We start from the raw sequence: 15,789 nt of genomic DNA, 5'->3' as shown, positions 1-15,789 counted from the left end.
CACAGGTCTGGCCTTTTTCTCTTGTTCTGTGCTTGTTGCACAGCTTTGTATATACCTGAAGTTAAAACACTGTTTGTAGGCAACTGCAGAGATATTAGAATCAAAGAATCATAGAATCAAGCAGGTTGGAAGAGACCTCCAAGCTCAGCCAGTCCAGCCTAGCATCCAGCCCTGTCCAACCAACCAGACCATGGCACTAAGTGCCTCATCCAGGCATTGCTTCAACACCTCCAGGGACAGAGACTCCACCACCTCCCTGAGCAGCCCATTCCAATGCCAATCACTCTCTCTGCCAGGAACTTCCTCCTCACATCCAGCCTAGACCTCCCCTGACACAGCTTGAGACTCTGTCCCCTTCTTCTGTTGCTGGTTGCCTGGCAGAAGAGTCCAACCCCACCTGGCTACAGCCTCCCTTCAGGGAGTTGTAGACAGCAATAAGGTCACCCCTGAGCCTCCTCTTCTGCAGGCTGCACACCCCCAAGCTCCCTCAGCCTCTCCTCACAGGGCTGTGCTCCAGGCCCCTCCCCAGCCTTGCTGCCCTTCTCTGGACACCTTCCAGCACCTCAACATCTCTCTTGAATGGAGGAGGCCAGAACTGGACTCAGCACTCAAGGTGTGGCCTGATCAGTGTTGAGTAGAGGGGCAGAAGAACCTCCCTTGTCCTGCTGGCCACACTGCTCCTGAGCCAGCCCAGGAATACTTCATACAGGTCCTTCTGCTTTGACCTTTTCAGTTTTCTGGACAGGAGTTGAATGGTAACAATCCTTTTGTGTGCAAAGAGGCATGTTTTGGGTACTGGGACTTTTAAAATCAAGGAGTTTCAGAATGGTGTGTACATAGAAGGATACATAATGGTCTAACAGACATTAATGAACCTCTTCTAAAGGTTTGGGGATCACTGCAGCACTGGAAAGGTTACCATATTGCTTCCCTGGGCCGCATTGCCCTGGCACTCACTGAACGTGAAATCCCAGAGCTGGATTTGCATTCTATTGACACCATTTCTGTGCTCAGTCAGCAAACAGAGTGGACTCCTACCCAGGTGAGTATGTTCTGGAATGTACTCCTGGTAAAAGGCACAGGATTCACACCCTTTGGGACTGACGTCCTGGAATTGCCTGGGAAACAGATACAGCAATCCACACTACTTCCTCCAGCTGTTCAGTGCCTCTGAGCCCAGGGAGAGTGAGCAAGTAGGTCTGCACTGATGTCTGCCCAGCTGTTGGCTTCCTTGGTGAGGTGACCAGGATGACATCAGCCACTGTTAACTGTGGTGGTGATGAGTGTACTCTTTAGAGCTCACCCACTAAGTCATAGAAAGGATTTAGCTGCTTCTCACACTGGCCTCAGAGCAGACACTACTGTTAGGAAATACTATCCCTCCCTGACTAAGAGTAGTCACTGAAGGGGTACTATGCCCCCTAGCTCTCCCTGACTAGGAGTAGTCACTGAAGGGGTAGTTTGCCCCCTAGCCCTCCCTGACTGAGAGTAGTCACTGAAGGGGTAGTTTGCCCCCTAGCCCTCCCTGACTAGGAGTAGTCACTGAAGGGGTACTATGCCCCCTAGCCCTCCCTGACTAAGTGTAGTCACTGAAGGGGTAGTTTGCCCCCTAGCCCTCCCTGACTAGGAGTAGTCACTGAAGGGGTAGTTTGCCCCCTAGCCCTCCCTGATGAAGATTCATCACCAAAGGGGTAGTATGCTCCCCAACCTCAGCATGCATTGTCCTAGAAGCCTAAGTTACTAGCAAAATACTCCAGGATACTCCTTTCATCTTCCCTCCCTTGAATAACTTCTAGTTATGTCAGTGGAAGTTGCATAGTAAGAGTCAGGAGCTTGTACTCCTGCGTGCAGTGGCACTGTGTTTCTGGTTCTGTGACCCACACTGTGGCAGCTCCTTGCTTGCACAGATGCTGGCATGGTGGCAGCCAGCTTTGGCAGAAGATCCCAAATCTGTTTGATAGGTTCCTGTTATGAAGAGCACCAGCAGAAGGAAGCACTTGGGAGGATTTTGTGCTTGGCTTGTGTGGTTTGCTGCTGTCAGTAATAGCAGCTAGTTAAAAGCAATTCATCCTGCCTGACTTTGGTTGTCTTAAATTCAGAGAGCTAGTTTAAGCTAGTCATCTGGGGCTCAGCTTTGTGGATAGATGAGGAAGTCTTGGGAGGTGCTTGTTTCTGTCACTGACTTTGGAGGATGCCTTCGTGGCAGGCTTTAGCTAGACAAGTTGTTTCTAGATGGTTAGTTTAGGCTGAGTAGCATCCTAGATGACGTAGGCTTGCAAAGGCACTTTGGTACCTGTGTCCCATTCACATGTGGAAATTAACCCTGAAGACAGGTCACCACCTATGCAAGAGGTGTAAATAAGGCAGGACAGCCTGAGCATTACAAAGCCTGAACAACTCATACGGATCCCCTCGAGTGGCTTTTGTTTCTTCTGGCAATGTCACTGAACTGGACAGGTCTAAGGGTGATGCAGCACCCCTCTCTTCTGGCGAAGTGTTTCCTTGTGACCCAGTAGAAGAGGTACAGAGTGCTTTCAAATCGCTTGCTCTTGCCAGGTGGCTGTCTGTCAGTGCCCTGTTTAAGTGTCACATACAGGTGGTGACAGTGCTCCTCCCGAAGGCCGTGCCACAACTCCAGTTCGTTACCCTGGGGAGGCTCAGAATTCCATACTGCCCCTAGCTCCTGGTGAGATCCTGAGCTAGCAGCAAACCCTTCAGTTGTGCTTAACACCTTACTGCCTTTGCAGGCAAGAGCCATTCTGCAGGGTTTTCTACGAGACTCTGGCCAGACAATCAGTACACTGAAAAGCTTTGATTTGGTTGGCCTGGGAGCTACCCTCTGTGCTTTGAACTCTACAGAAATCCTGTCCATAAGGGCTGCTGAATTCAGGTACTGTGCTTAATACCTGAGGAAATATTTGTCAGTATCTCTATTGACAGAATGTATTGTTTGCTTTCAATATTTCTGGAGCCTGCAAGATACCTTTTAACATCTTAAATGCTTTTGGAAAGGCAGTAGTGTTATGGAAGGTGTAGACCAGCTGCTTAAAATAGGTTTCCTCTGCCATTTGTATTCCACCATCTAAGTATTGTATTGAGAAAACCTGTTCTAGTGGGAGGTGTCCCTGCCTATGGCAGGGGGTTGGAACTGGACGATCTTTGAGGTCCCTTCCAACCTAAGCCATTCTGTGATTCTAAATCCAGGGTTTTGCTCAAAGCAGTAAACATTTGTATGCAATTTCAATTGAAAATAGGTTTAGAGTCTTCTTACAGCAGGCTAAATATATTCCAGGCATGTTTAGCATTGCATGTGATCACAGCATGCCTTCTTAACCTTGTTGCCTTTTGCAGTGCTGCTGTTGCAAGAGTTGGCCTGTTGTTTTGTAGCACCTCTGTTCTCAGGCAGTTTAAGAAGATGACAGAATCTGTCTTTGGTACTACTACCAGTTGGAATGGCTCTGTTTTACAGGAAATTGGCACTATAGCAGGTAACAAAATTCAGGCTCCAGGTGGTGATGGTTCTGAAGCATTGTTATTAAGAGATGGGTTCACATAATAGTACATTTTTCTAGACTGGTAAAAGAGCCCTGGGTGCAGTTCTGGAGCCCCCAGCACAAGCAGGACATAGAACTGTTGGAGCAAGTCTAGAGGAGGCCATGAAGATGCTCAGAGGGCTGCAGCAGCTCTGCTGTGAGGACAGGCTACAAGAGCTGGGGCTCTGCAGCCTGGAGAAGAGAAGGCTTTGAGGAGACATTGGAGTGGCCTTCCAATATCTGAGGTGGGCTACAGGAAGGCTGGGGAGGGACTATTAACAAAGTCTTGTAATGACAAGATGAGGGGTAATGGCTCTAAACTGGCAGAGGGGAGATTCAAACTAGGAAGGGGTTAGGAAAGGGTTGTTTGCAGTGAGGGTGGTGAGACACTGGCACAGGTTGCTCAGGGAGGTTGTGGCTGCTCCCTCCCTGGAGGTGTTCAAGGCCAGGTTGGACGAGGCCTTAAGCAACCTGTTCTAGTGGGAGGTGTCCCTGCCTATGGCAGGGGGTTGGAACTGGATGAGCTTTGAAGTCCCTTCCAACCTAAACCATTCTATGATTTTATGATTTCTTTTAGAGAAGAGTCCCCTGCAGGGATGAACATCCAGAAATTGCATTGCCATCAAGGAAAAGCTGTGGTATGCTCCATAAGGTTCTTTGAATCTGCTCAAACCAACCTAGGGGACCACAGACTGAAGTTATTTGGGTCCTGCAAGTTTGAAAGGAGGGCAAAACCAGTGAGGATTTCAGACCCACTCAGTATTTTCAACCAGTGCTGCTACAAGAGTGGCTGTATTTAGTTGGAGCAGTGCTATCACTGACCAAGCACCCTGCCTCCCAGCAGTGTAAAGAATGGGCTGCTCAGGGGAGAGTGAAAGAGCAGGATTAGGCTGGTGTGGTACTTCTCCAGAGTGCTTTCACAGCCTCAGAGACTTCCTGAGCCAGAGGCCACACACAGTTTTGTTCATGGATTTTTTTTCCCTGTGATCGTTTAACTGCACATTGAACTCTCATAAATTTTAGCATCCCTGATGCCTACAGCAATGATTCAACACTGTAAGTACCTAATGAGTGAAGAGGTAGTTCCCACTGCATGCTTCTGCTGCCTAACCTTTCATTAGGAGAGGCTATGAACCAGCATTTCCTAATAACTTTGCTTATGATTGTATTGATTTGGATCATTGTCTCTTTCCCAAGATAAAGTAATTAGGTAGAGGACTTTCCACAGCAGTGGTTAAAGTAATGCTGGGATACAGTGAAACAAAACAGGAAAAGGACCACTGTCCCTCTCCTTTGCACACAGCAGGAAACATTTGCTAGGTGTTTTGTACAAATGCTTAAAAGTGTGAATTTAGTTAAACAAAAAACATCTTAGTTTTGTTCCTGTTGGCTTTTTATTTGGTTTTTGTTTTTTAGGTGGTTTGAGTGAGGATGAATTAAAAGCTTTTGATAAAAACTTGATGCCCTATTTCCAGCCAAGAGCAATCAGAGTTATACCTCCTGAAATTTTCCAAGTAAGAGCTCAGTTAATGAAGAAGTAACTGAATGTCTATTGATGTTACTCGACTGTAAAGAAACAGCAGTGTTGATCTGTATTTTGATTGTGAGTTTCAACAAGAATTTTTCTATGGTTTGTGAAGTGAGAAGCACTCAAGGATCTGAAACATTAAATTTCAGCTTTCATCTGTATTTGTGATATCCATACAATATGCTAGACAAGCTTTATTTATTCTTCAGAATGCAACCCAAGGCAAAAACAAAGATCTCACTGTCATAGAATCATAGAATCAACCAGGTTGGAAGAGACCTCCAAGATCATCCAGTCCAACCTAGCACCCAGCCCTGTCCAGTCAACCAGACCATGGCACTAAGTCAAGAAGCAGGGAATGGACTCTCCTCTTCCAACACTATGCTGGGATCTGAGTTTTCTTCTGTCTTTGTTAGCATTTGCAAGGATGCTATCCTAGCTATGAATTTCTTTACTGACTATGTAAGGGATTTTTTATTATCCCAATATCTGGCAACATTCTCCTGAGTTAGCTCTGGAAAACAGATTGTTCAGGGAGATACAGATCGGAAAGGAATTGCATCTGATTACAGCAGCTCTGGATGCAGACCAGGAATTGAAATGTGAATCTTGAGATCATTGCCCCAGACTTTATTTGACTTAGTGACAAGATTAATATTCTGCCTTGGCTGGTCTCTTTCAGGTGCTCGGGCAAGAATTGTGCTTACAGACAGATGAGCTAAACAGATAGTTAACTGTGGCAGCTCCCATAAAAGAGAAAGCCTCCTCCAACGCTAACTGTTCTTCACAGCACCACTGACAGTTTAGATAAGCCTGAAAGGCCCTTAGTGAAACGATTTATTTGCAAACCAGGCAGAACTGCCAATCTGCAGCATCTTGTACCACTACTTTCCCACAGCAAATGTTTTTGTTAGGAAGAATAGCAACAGTACTACGAAATGTGCTCAACAAATAACAGGAAGAGTCGTCTGTGTTTGAAAGATTCAAAGCCCATTTGGGTTTTACATGGGGTCTGTAGAGCTTCACTTTGCAGCTGTGTACATTATTGCAGTTGTGAGCTGTGAAGAATTGTCACTGAGTTAAGAAGAAGCTCAGTTCAACATTTCTAGGCCTGCAGGCATTCAGGTGAGCTTTCTCCTTTGAAAAGATCATGCCATCTGCGAGACAATGAAAGGTTTGGAAGGGTTTGCTCCATTCTCTGACCTACTTGGAAGGGGAATTGAGCCTTTCTGAAGCAGAACCTGCATGCAGAACTCTTGCAGCAAAAAGGCTCCTTGTGTAGGAGGGCTAAAATTCTTGTGACTGCAGAACCAAAGTAATCCAGCACGCCCAACAGTGCAGGCTTTACAAACTGCCTAACTGCTGTGTGATAGAAGATAAATAACCTAAGATTATGACTGTCAAGCCTTATTTTTAAACACAAGGTTTAGTATGATCACACTTGAAGGATTTTTCATTCTAACAGAGAACTTACATAATGAGATTAAAGCATGGGAGGTTTTCATCTCATTGCTCAACTGCAACTGCAGTCAGAGGTCAAACGGTTCAAGGTAGGCTGAAGATGAGGCAGCAGTGTGCCCAGGTGGCCAAGAGAGCCAATGGCATCCTGGGCTGGCTCAGGAGCAGTGTGGCCAGCACAACAAGGGAGGTTCTTCTGCCCCTGTGCTCAGCACTGCTCAGGCCACAGCTTGAGTGCTGTGTCCAGTTCTGGGCTCCTCAATTCAAGAGAGATGTTGAGATGCTGGAAGGTGTCCAGAGAAGGGCAGCAAGGCTGGGGAGGGGCCTGGAGCACAAATCCTGTGAGGAGAGGCTGAGGGAGCTGGGGGTGTGCAGCCTGCAGCAGAGGCTCAGGGCAGAGCTCATTGCTGTCTACAGCTCCTTGAAGGAGTGGGGTTGGTCTCTTCTGCCAGGCAAGCAGCAACAGAAGAAGGGGACAGAGTCTCAAGTTGTGCCAGGGGAGGTTCAGGCTGGATGTTAGGAGGAAGTTGTTGTCAGAGAGAATGATTGGCATTGGAATGGGCTGCCCAGGGAGGTGGTGGAGTCACCATTCCTGGAGGTGTTGAAGCAAAGCCTGGATGAGGCACTTAGTGCCATGGTCTGGTTGACTGGCCAGGGCTGGGTGCTAGGTTGGACTGGCTGAGCTTCGAGGTGTCTTCCAACCTGGTTGATTCTATGATTCTGAGTGAGGCTGCTTAGGAGCAGATGTAAGAGGAAGTAAATGAAAACACAAGAGGATGTACAATGTCATCAGTCTTTGAACAAATCAGAAAAGAAATGGATGGAAAATCATCCTGATCTAGGGTAGGGTGTCCCTGCCCATGGCAGGGGGGTTGGAACTAGATGATCCTTGTGGTCCCTTCCAACCCTGACTGATTCTATGATTCTATGCTAAAATTCAAGTCCAATGATGTACTGAAGAAGTGTCCAATGGAATGCTGGCATAGAAAGCTTCTCAAGCTGTCAGATCCCAGCAGCAAAGAGAAGGGTGCAGGACAGGTGAAAGGTCAGAGAAGAACAGGAACACAGGGCATTTTTTTAAGCTCTGTTGGAGCTCTTTTATAGCAACTTGTTGTTGAAGGCTACTTCATTCTAAGTGCAAGACAGTGCTGCCTTTGGATTCCTTACCTGCCTTGTATAATTGACAGTCTAAACCAATTTCTCTGGCTGCTATTCCTCCTAGGCATTGTCTCCAGAACAGATAGCAAACCTGGGCCCTGGGAATGCCGCCATGGTTACCAGGCTGCAGCGTGAGCTGCTGAGTGCAGCACAGCTCCAGAGCCTCCAGCTGGCACTGGATGGAGCCAGGACAAGCACCCCAGAGGCACCAAATGGAGCAAGCACGACCCAGGAGGTGCAAACCCCAGCTCCAAGCGGTGAGTAGAGTCACTCCCTGCTGCTGAGAGGGGAGGGACACAGCCACCAGTGGGGTGTGCAGTCTCACAGCATCCACCAGCATCAGACCTGTACTTTGAAGGTGGGTTACAGCTTTGTAGCTCGTGCTTCACATGGCAGGCCTGACCAAGACAAACAGCAAGGGTAAGGGCAGATGGTGAGACAGCGTTAGCAGCTCTGTGCTGCCAGTAGCATTACACTGTGATAAGTACTGTCTGGTGTCTGAAACAATGAGCTTTTCTCTCTCCTTCTTTCCCATGTGCTTAGCCTGTATTTAAGGCAGGGCAGTTCATCTCTGGACCCTCAGATCATGACCATTTTCTGCAGCAGAACCTTGTGTGCAGAGCTGCATGTGGGAAAGGAGGTTATACTGGGGCAGATCTTTGTCCAGACTAGGAACCATTGAATGTTTTTTCACAGACTCATAGAATCAACCAGGTTGGAAGTGACCTCCAAGGTCCAATCTATCACCCAGCCCTATCCAATCACTTAGACCACAGCACTAAGTGCCCCATCCAGGCTTTGCTTGAACATCTCCAGGGATGGCAACTCCACCACCTCCCTGGGCAGCCCATTCCAATACCAATCACCCTCCCCTGCCACAACTTGAGACTGTGTCCCCTTGTTCTGTTGCTGCTTGCCTGGCAGCAGAGCCCAACCACACCTGGCTGCAGCCTCCCTTCAGGTAGTTGTAAACAGCAATGAGGTCTGTCCTGAGCCTCCTCTGCTGCAGGCTGCACACCCCCAGCTCCCTCAGCCTCTCCTCACAGGGCTGTGCTCCAGGCCCCTCCCCAGCCTTGCTGCCCTTCTCTGGACACCTTCCAGCACCTCAGCATCTCTCTTGAATTCAGGAGCCCAGAACTGGGCACAGCACTCAAGCTGTGGCCTGAGCAGTGCTGAGCAGAGGGGCAGAAGAACCTCCCTTGTCCTGCTTCCCACACTGCTCCTGAGCCAGCCCAGGATGCCATTGGCTCTCTTGGCCACCTGGGCACACTGCTGCCTCATCTTCAGCTCCTCTCTACCAGCACTCCCAGGTCTCTCTCTGCCTGCCTGCTCTCAGCCGCTCTGTCCCCAGCCTGTAGTGCTGCTTGGGGTTGTTGTGGCCAAAGTGTAGAACCCTGCACTTGGCCTTGTTCAGTCTCATCCCATTGGCCTCTGCCCACCCATCCAGCCTGGCCAGGTCCCTCTGCAGGGCTCTCCTACCCTCCAACAGCTCCACAGCTGCTCCTAGCTTGGTGTCACCTGCAAACTTACTGATGCTGGACTCAATGCCCTCATCCAGATCATCAGTAAAGATATTGAACAGGACTGGGCCCATCACGGATCCTTGGGGAACACCACTGGTGACAGCTGCCAACAGGATGTGGCATCATTCACCATCACTCTCTGGGCCTAGCCCTGCAACCAGTTTTTGACCCAGCACAGAGTGAATCTGTCCAAGCCATGAGCTGCCAGCTTGGCCAGGAGCTTGTGGTGGCAGACAGTGTCAAAGGCTTTGCTGCAGTCCAGGTAGACTACATGCACAGCCTGCCCCACATTCACCAGGCAGGTAACCTGATCATAAAAGGAGCTCAGGTTGGTCAGGCAGGATCTGCCCTTCTGCTTTGTGATGGCACTCAAGATGACCTGTTCCATGAGCTTGCCTGGCACTGAGGTCAGGCTGACAGGTCTGTAGTTTTCTGGCTCCTCCTTCTGGCCCTGCTTGTGGATGGGGTCACATTGGCAGCTTCCAGTCTTTGGGTACCTCTCCAGTGAGCCAGGACTGTTGATAAATGATGGAGAGTGACTTGGCCAGCTCAGCTGCCAGCTCTCTCAGCACTTATCCCATCTGGTCCCCTGGACTTGTGAGGATCCAAGTAACTCAGGACATCCTTTACTGCTTCCTCCTGGATTACAGGGAAATTCCTGCTGTTCTCACCCTGTTTGGAGTCAAAGCCTATTGGTACCTAGGCTGCAGTGTTTTACCATTGTGCTTCTCCATATTACAGTTTATACTGAGCAAGTTATGCTGGCAAATATGTCAACAGACATTTTACAATGAGGGAGAATTTGTGCCGAGTCAAGCCAGCATTAAGAACTTCCTTCTATGAGAGAGCATTCCATTGAGACCAGAGAGACACAGGACATTGAAGGAGAGAGAAGGATACTGAGATGCCAAAAGAGGAGTGGGGAGGGCTAAATTGCTATGATGCCCTTTCTGGAATCAGAGCAGACCTTGCCAGAAGCACCTGAGCAGTGCTCTCAGCCCAGCTCCCTCGTGTGCCAGCTGCTCCCTCTGCAGATACGCCAGAGGAGGAGTCTCCTGGGTAAACATCACCAGCGTTCTTGAGCTTCTCACTCATTGTTTCTGTCTCTGAGTACCACCCCCATGAAGTGCTTCGTTTAAGAGCTGTGTCTGTTAAGCTGGAAATTGCCATTCCGATGCTCAAAAGGCATCTTTTGAGCAGCTGGATGTGACTATCCAGGTGCTGGAATTTGCTGCACTGCCTTCAGGTGGGGCAGATGAGATTGTGCTGGACCCGAACTGTATCATGACACAAAGACATAATGCTTTCTGTTTTTCAGGTGTTCCTTGTTTGAGTGGCTTTGGCATCTGTTTGTGTGCTGTGTTCATGCTGCACCTGCCTTTCTGAGCCCATGGTTGTTAAGATGGAGTAAGTTACAATTTCAGTAAGCTATATAACAGAAGCACAGTTCACCTGTGGCAGTGGTGGCTTAGCAGGAGCAACACAGGGTGAAGGACCGTGGGACCTTCTCCCTGTTTTGAATACAGACACAGTAATTTCTGAATGCTGGTTGTGTGTTACAAAGGTGTGTGGTTGCTCTTAGAACCTAACCAGGGGGAAAGCACTTTATCTTTACTCAAAAGCCAACCTTATCTAAAGTGTATTTGAAATTCCATGTAGCACCAATCCATTGCTGCACTGTTATTTAGAATGTGTTCATTTGTATTTTGCCTCTTCCAGTCCATTGATAAGATTTTATTCCACAAACACTTTGATAATCTCCACTTAAAAGAATGTTTCCACTGCTTGTTAGGGGATGTTACCATTTTGACAGGCTAAAATCCAAGGGGAGAGCTGATGGGCTGAAGGTATAAGTTCTAATTAAACAAACCAAACGTTTAAGCTTAGGACTGCAAGTCAAGCTATGTCAAAAGACTACATATGCTTTGCTTTTTTGTTTTTCAGAGTCCTGGAGCTTGCAAAGGAGATGCTGAAGACCTGCAGCTCAGCCTGAATCAAGGCTCTGAGATGCCTGAGCACAAACTGGATAATTTATTTAAAGGAACACCTTCGTCTGCCATCGTGATGTGAAGTATCCTCCTTCCCTACTTTTACCATTAACAACCAGCACAGGATCCCTCCAAGTCCTTCAGAGAGATGTTAAAAGTGGAAATGGCTTATCTGTCTATGAGAAAATCCCTGGAAGATATGCTTATGTGCTAGAGACCCAGGGGACAGGTGGCAGCTGTTTGGAGGCTGCTGCACTGTCCCTGGGCTGTTTGCACTGGCCGAGTGGGTCAGACTTTTATATCCAGCTGGTGGCTTTTCTTCTCAAGCTTTGAGTGTACATTCCTCTGGACAGGGGCTTGCCTGTGTGAGGTAGTAGGAACCAGATTAAAAGTTACTGCTCTTGCAATAAAATAACTTCACCTCTGGGCTTCTGGTTTAAATCCTGCTCAGATAAGAAGTAGTGACGTGTTCTTATAATTCAAGCAGCTGTATAAAATGTAGTTCCCCATGGCTGTATGTACTCAACACAGAACTGTTGACACAGAGGGCATTGCCAGTGCTGTTAGGGTTTCATGTGACAAGATGCACCATGGAAACCTGCTTATGTTCATCAGGAGTTAGTCCCTTCACTTTGGGCAGGGTCCAAGTGTACATCTGGGAATCAAAAGGAGAAAGTGGTCACTGGATCTACCTACTCCTAGGATTGCCCATCCAATACTTTCCACAGCTCCATCTGAACTATACACCAGAAATACTGCCATGTGTTCTATCAATGCATGGCTTACATGTCTCATGGTTTCCATGCCATACCTCAGCATTTTAAACAGCAGAAATAAAACCACCAGATACTGAAAAGCTTCTGCACGTGAACATACAACTTGACGCCATTCAACATGACTTTATGCTAAGAACACATGGTCTAGTTTTCCATCTTGCCATTGCAGAAGTCTTTATCTCTTCTAGACTGAAAAAGGCAATGTGTAGATTTAAAAGGTGAGCTTTTTCATGTAGATCTGTGTTGTGCTAAGTGCCTTTCAAACTTCTATTTCTATTTTTTTTCTGGCTTCTCAGCACTGGAAGAATTGAAACTTTGTCGCCTATGGAGAAGCAGTAAGAGTGGGGCTGGTGGGGAGAGCTGGAGGGAAGAGGCTTGCTGCTGGGGAAGGGTGAATGTTAGCTGCTGCAGCTGTTGCAGTAACAGCTCCCACCGCAGTCCCATATAATCTGTGCTTCCTGCAGCAGGAGCCAACCTGATTTTCAGGGCTTTGTAGCTGGTAAAGTAAGCAGTGAGAGCATAGCCACTCTTTACCCCCTCCTGTTCCCTCTCCCCCTTTAGCAATCCCTTTAGCTCAGGGAACTGCTTTGCCTATAGCTAACCTTGGCAAGTGTGACATGACATTACAGAGAATCCTGCCTGCTTTAGTTTTGCCTTTTATGAGCAAAGAACCACTGCTGCAAACTGCCTTGCATCTTCCTCTCTCATGCTAACAATAAGATACCAAGTTCTGCCTCTGCTTCCTTAACCTGAGGTTGTAGACAGGTCTGCCTAATTCAAATGACACTCACAAATAAGCAAGGGATCAGATAGTCACCTGGAATGTGTCACTTGAGCACTGTAGCATTGGCCGTAGTGTGCTTGCTACTGTTCTGGCTCTTCCTGTGCTGTGGTTACGGACAGCTGACGCTGCTGCCAAGCATGCACACAGCCAGTGGCCACTGGCATTCCTATCAGTCGAGGAGCAGTAACTCACTACAGGAGGTACCTCAGGCCCTTGTCACAGGCCATGTTACTTAGGAGGAGAAATCATCTTTCAAATAATCTCTTTATTTTTCCTGTCAAAAGGGCTGATATTCTGTGTTGCTGTACAGCTCTTGGCAGTGTGGTCTCTTCATCTCAGTGAAAATGATGTGTGTGGGTTTGGTGGGGTTTTGGAAAGGAAAATCTGCAGATACATGCATCTGAGGAGGGCAAAGAACCTTATTTTACTTCCTTATGGTCCTGATTTGTACAGTATTCTCCTCTGTGTCATATAATGTGGGACGGCCTTATGGACTGCTTACTCCACTCCTGTTGAGGTGAGGGATTGGACTTTCCTTTCCAGTAAGGCAGGATAGAAAAGACAAATCTGCAAAGAATAAACCCAAAGTTCAATGTAAATCAAATAGTGGTACCCCAGAACACCTGAAATTTGTCTTCAGGAACAGTATTTTGTGCAATTATACAGCATGCTCTTGAAAGTGCAGAGAAATGTCAGACTTTCAGAGAACATAGTGAATGTGTGTCTCATACAGGTACCCATAACTTCCTATTTTGCTGATGTCTGATCTATCACCAGACTGTGTTTCCATATCTCTCTACTCATTTCCTAAACAGAGATACTGTGAGACTAGCTCACACAGCCCACCTGACCTTGCCTGGTATCAGGACCTGGAGCAATTTTGAACCATAGGTTATTTTTATCAAAAATCACATCTGGTTCTTTAATTGTACCCAGAAATAGATAATCTGGCAATGCATTACATTTGTTCTGCAGTGAGTGGCAGGCATCTAATGTCCATCTGTCTCTTCCTGCCCTTTCCTATTCAGCATCAGTCTGCTTTTCCTATCTGGATTAATGAGAGGATTTGCCTACCCTCATGATGCAGGGACACAAGGCATGGTCAGGGCTTACAATCCAGTGACTACACACTGGAATATTAAATGGAGGAACTGTGATTGCTGGATTTCTTGCTTCACTGGCAACAGGGTAACATTTATCTTCTAATGTTTTAGAAGATTGTTAATTAGCCTTTAAAATACTTAACAGCATCTCACATATTATCTGTGATCTTCTCTTTGGGGGACAAGGATTAAACTCCTGGAGGGGAAGTATGAAAATAGTGGAAAATGCTAATCTGTCACAAACACAGCAGGATAGCATTTGCTGGTAGGCAGTAATTTGTAACCATTGTACAGAAAAGAATTGTATTGATTTATCACAGAGTAGCCTTTGCTTTAGTTAAAATCACGTGTTGGCTTGATGCACAGGCTAAAGCTGCCCTAGGTCATCTTTAACTGGGGCCTGACAAGTTTTGATGCCAGAAAACAATTGAGACTGCAAACAAGTTCTGAATACATCCTGCATGAACTGAGACAGGAGTTGAGAGAGATGTCAGCTCTCTGTCTTTGATACATCGATTAAAACAGATTCCAGATAGGCATCTGCCCATGTTTTTATTAGCTGCTTCTGTTCCAGTATTCATCCTTTCAGAAGTGTTTACATGTAACACAATCAATGTACAAATCATAGTCAAGCTTGTGTCAGCTATTCTGGATAGCTCAGCTGGTGCCGGGGCAGACACTGCACTTGTTATGCCTGTGCTCGGTGACAGATGTGCCACAGCACTGCAACCACGGAGCTTGTATTTCTGTAGCAGCACTTTCCCCTGCACTGCCGTGGTCTACACCAGTGGACCTTGGCAATTCTGCCACTCTTGTCTTCAGCACAAATTCTCCAACTACTGAACCTGTGTTCTTAACCTGTCCTCGAGTCAACTTACCGGTAATGGCATCAAACATGACTTGATGCTGAAAGTTATTAATCTGTTTAAAACAATTAGCCTGTTAGAGTTAAAATCTATTACACTTCTAAAATGCAACATTTAACCTCTTCTGTAAGGGCGTAACAAGTGCAAGACAAGAGGTAGTATGGAGCTTGTAGACTTTGTGCTGCTTGTAAACACGGTTTGAGAACGCAAGCTTTGATTTCTAACCTCTGGAAATAAGTGCATTTCTTTCTGTCCCACTGTGGGTGCACATTAAAGAAAGGAAACTTGCTGTGTTTTCTTTCAGGGAAGATGCAAAGCCCTTTAAAGGATTTTAATGCTGTTGCTGCTGTGGGGCTGTCCCCGTTTTTCTGTGTTAGTGAGGTTTTTACACCGAACCTTGCAGAGTTATTAGAGAGCTACCTAAGAGGAAGTATCTCTTTGAACTGGGCGGCTACAGTGGTGATGCCCTCCTTCAGATTTAGGGTTCAGGGCTGCAAAGTGCTAACTCGTGAAGCCTTATCGTTGCGAGGGATAATTCCTGCCTTATTCCTTGGAAGGTCCGCATACACTCTTGCACTACTAAACATGAATCAAGCCATTGTTCGTTTACACAGAACAGGACAGTAGCTGTTAAGTATCAGCTGCTGAACTTGCCAAACGCCTGATGGCTGAATCACACGGCAGCTTCTCTCCCCCGTTCATTCGAGGTACTCGTTCCGCGGACAGGCAGCCGCTAGGCGCATGGGCCCGGGAGGCGCCGCTGGCCGCACGGCTCCGTTCTCTCCTTACTGCCAGATAACAAAGAATCTCCATTTCATTCATATAAAAGGGCTTCTGAAGAGTTCGGGGCAAAACAGGGAGCGTAGCCTGCACCGCCCTCCGTAACAGCCACCCTGCACGGGACCCGATGCCGCGACCTGGCTGCTCAGGGAGCGGTGGGAGCCAGGCCCCACCGATACGGGCCCAGCCCTACCAGGTCAGCGGTTCGGACAGGAGGGCCGAGTGCGGCCGGAGGGTCCCGGTGTGCGCGTCCGCAGCCGTGCGGCCAGCAGCAGCTCCGGCGGCGCTCTCC

General features: G+C 47.5%; 1 protein-coding gene across 8 annotated transcripts in view; it reads left to right on the top strand.

Moving 5' to 3' along the window:
* Positions 1-11,616, top strand: part of OTOA (otoancorin) — a 43,687-nt gene extending 32,071 nt beyond the window's left edge. For 7 of the 8 annotated variants that reach the window (XM_064153783.1, XM_064153777.1, XM_064153778.1 and 4 more), the window contains 7 exons: positions 887-1,042; positions 2,748-2,890; positions 3,352-3,488; positions 4,950-5,047; positions 7,742-7,934; positions 10,519-10,607; positions 11,145-11,616. In XM_064153783.1, the coding sequence (XP_064009853.1) occupies positions 887-1,042; positions 2,748-2,890; positions 3,352-3,488; positions 4,950-5,047; positions 7,742-7,934; positions 10,519-10,586 (795 nt within the window). In that variant the 3' untranslated portion in view covers positions 10,587-10,607; positions 11,145-11,616. The remainder of the gene's footprint in view (positions 1-886; positions 1,043-2,747; positions 2,891-3,351; positions 3,489-4,949; positions 5,048-7,741; positions 7,935-10,518; positions 10,608-11,144) is intronic. The other variant, XM_064153776.1, reaches the window with a different exon arrangement.
* The last annotated feature ends 4,173 nt before the right edge of the window (positions 11,617-15,789 follow it).

The sequence above is a fragment of the Pogoniulus pusillus genome, chromosome 13 (genome assembly GCF_015220805.1).
Source record: "Pogoniulus pusillus isolate bPogPus1 chromosome 13, bPogPus1.pri, whole genome shotgun sequence".
Lineage (NCBI taxonomy): Eukaryota > Metazoa > Chordata > Aves > Piciformes > Lybiidae > Pogoniulus > Pogoniulus pusillus.
The sequence above is the reverse complement of the archived record's forward strand: the minus strand, read 5'-3'. Positions and strand labels throughout refer to the sequence as shown.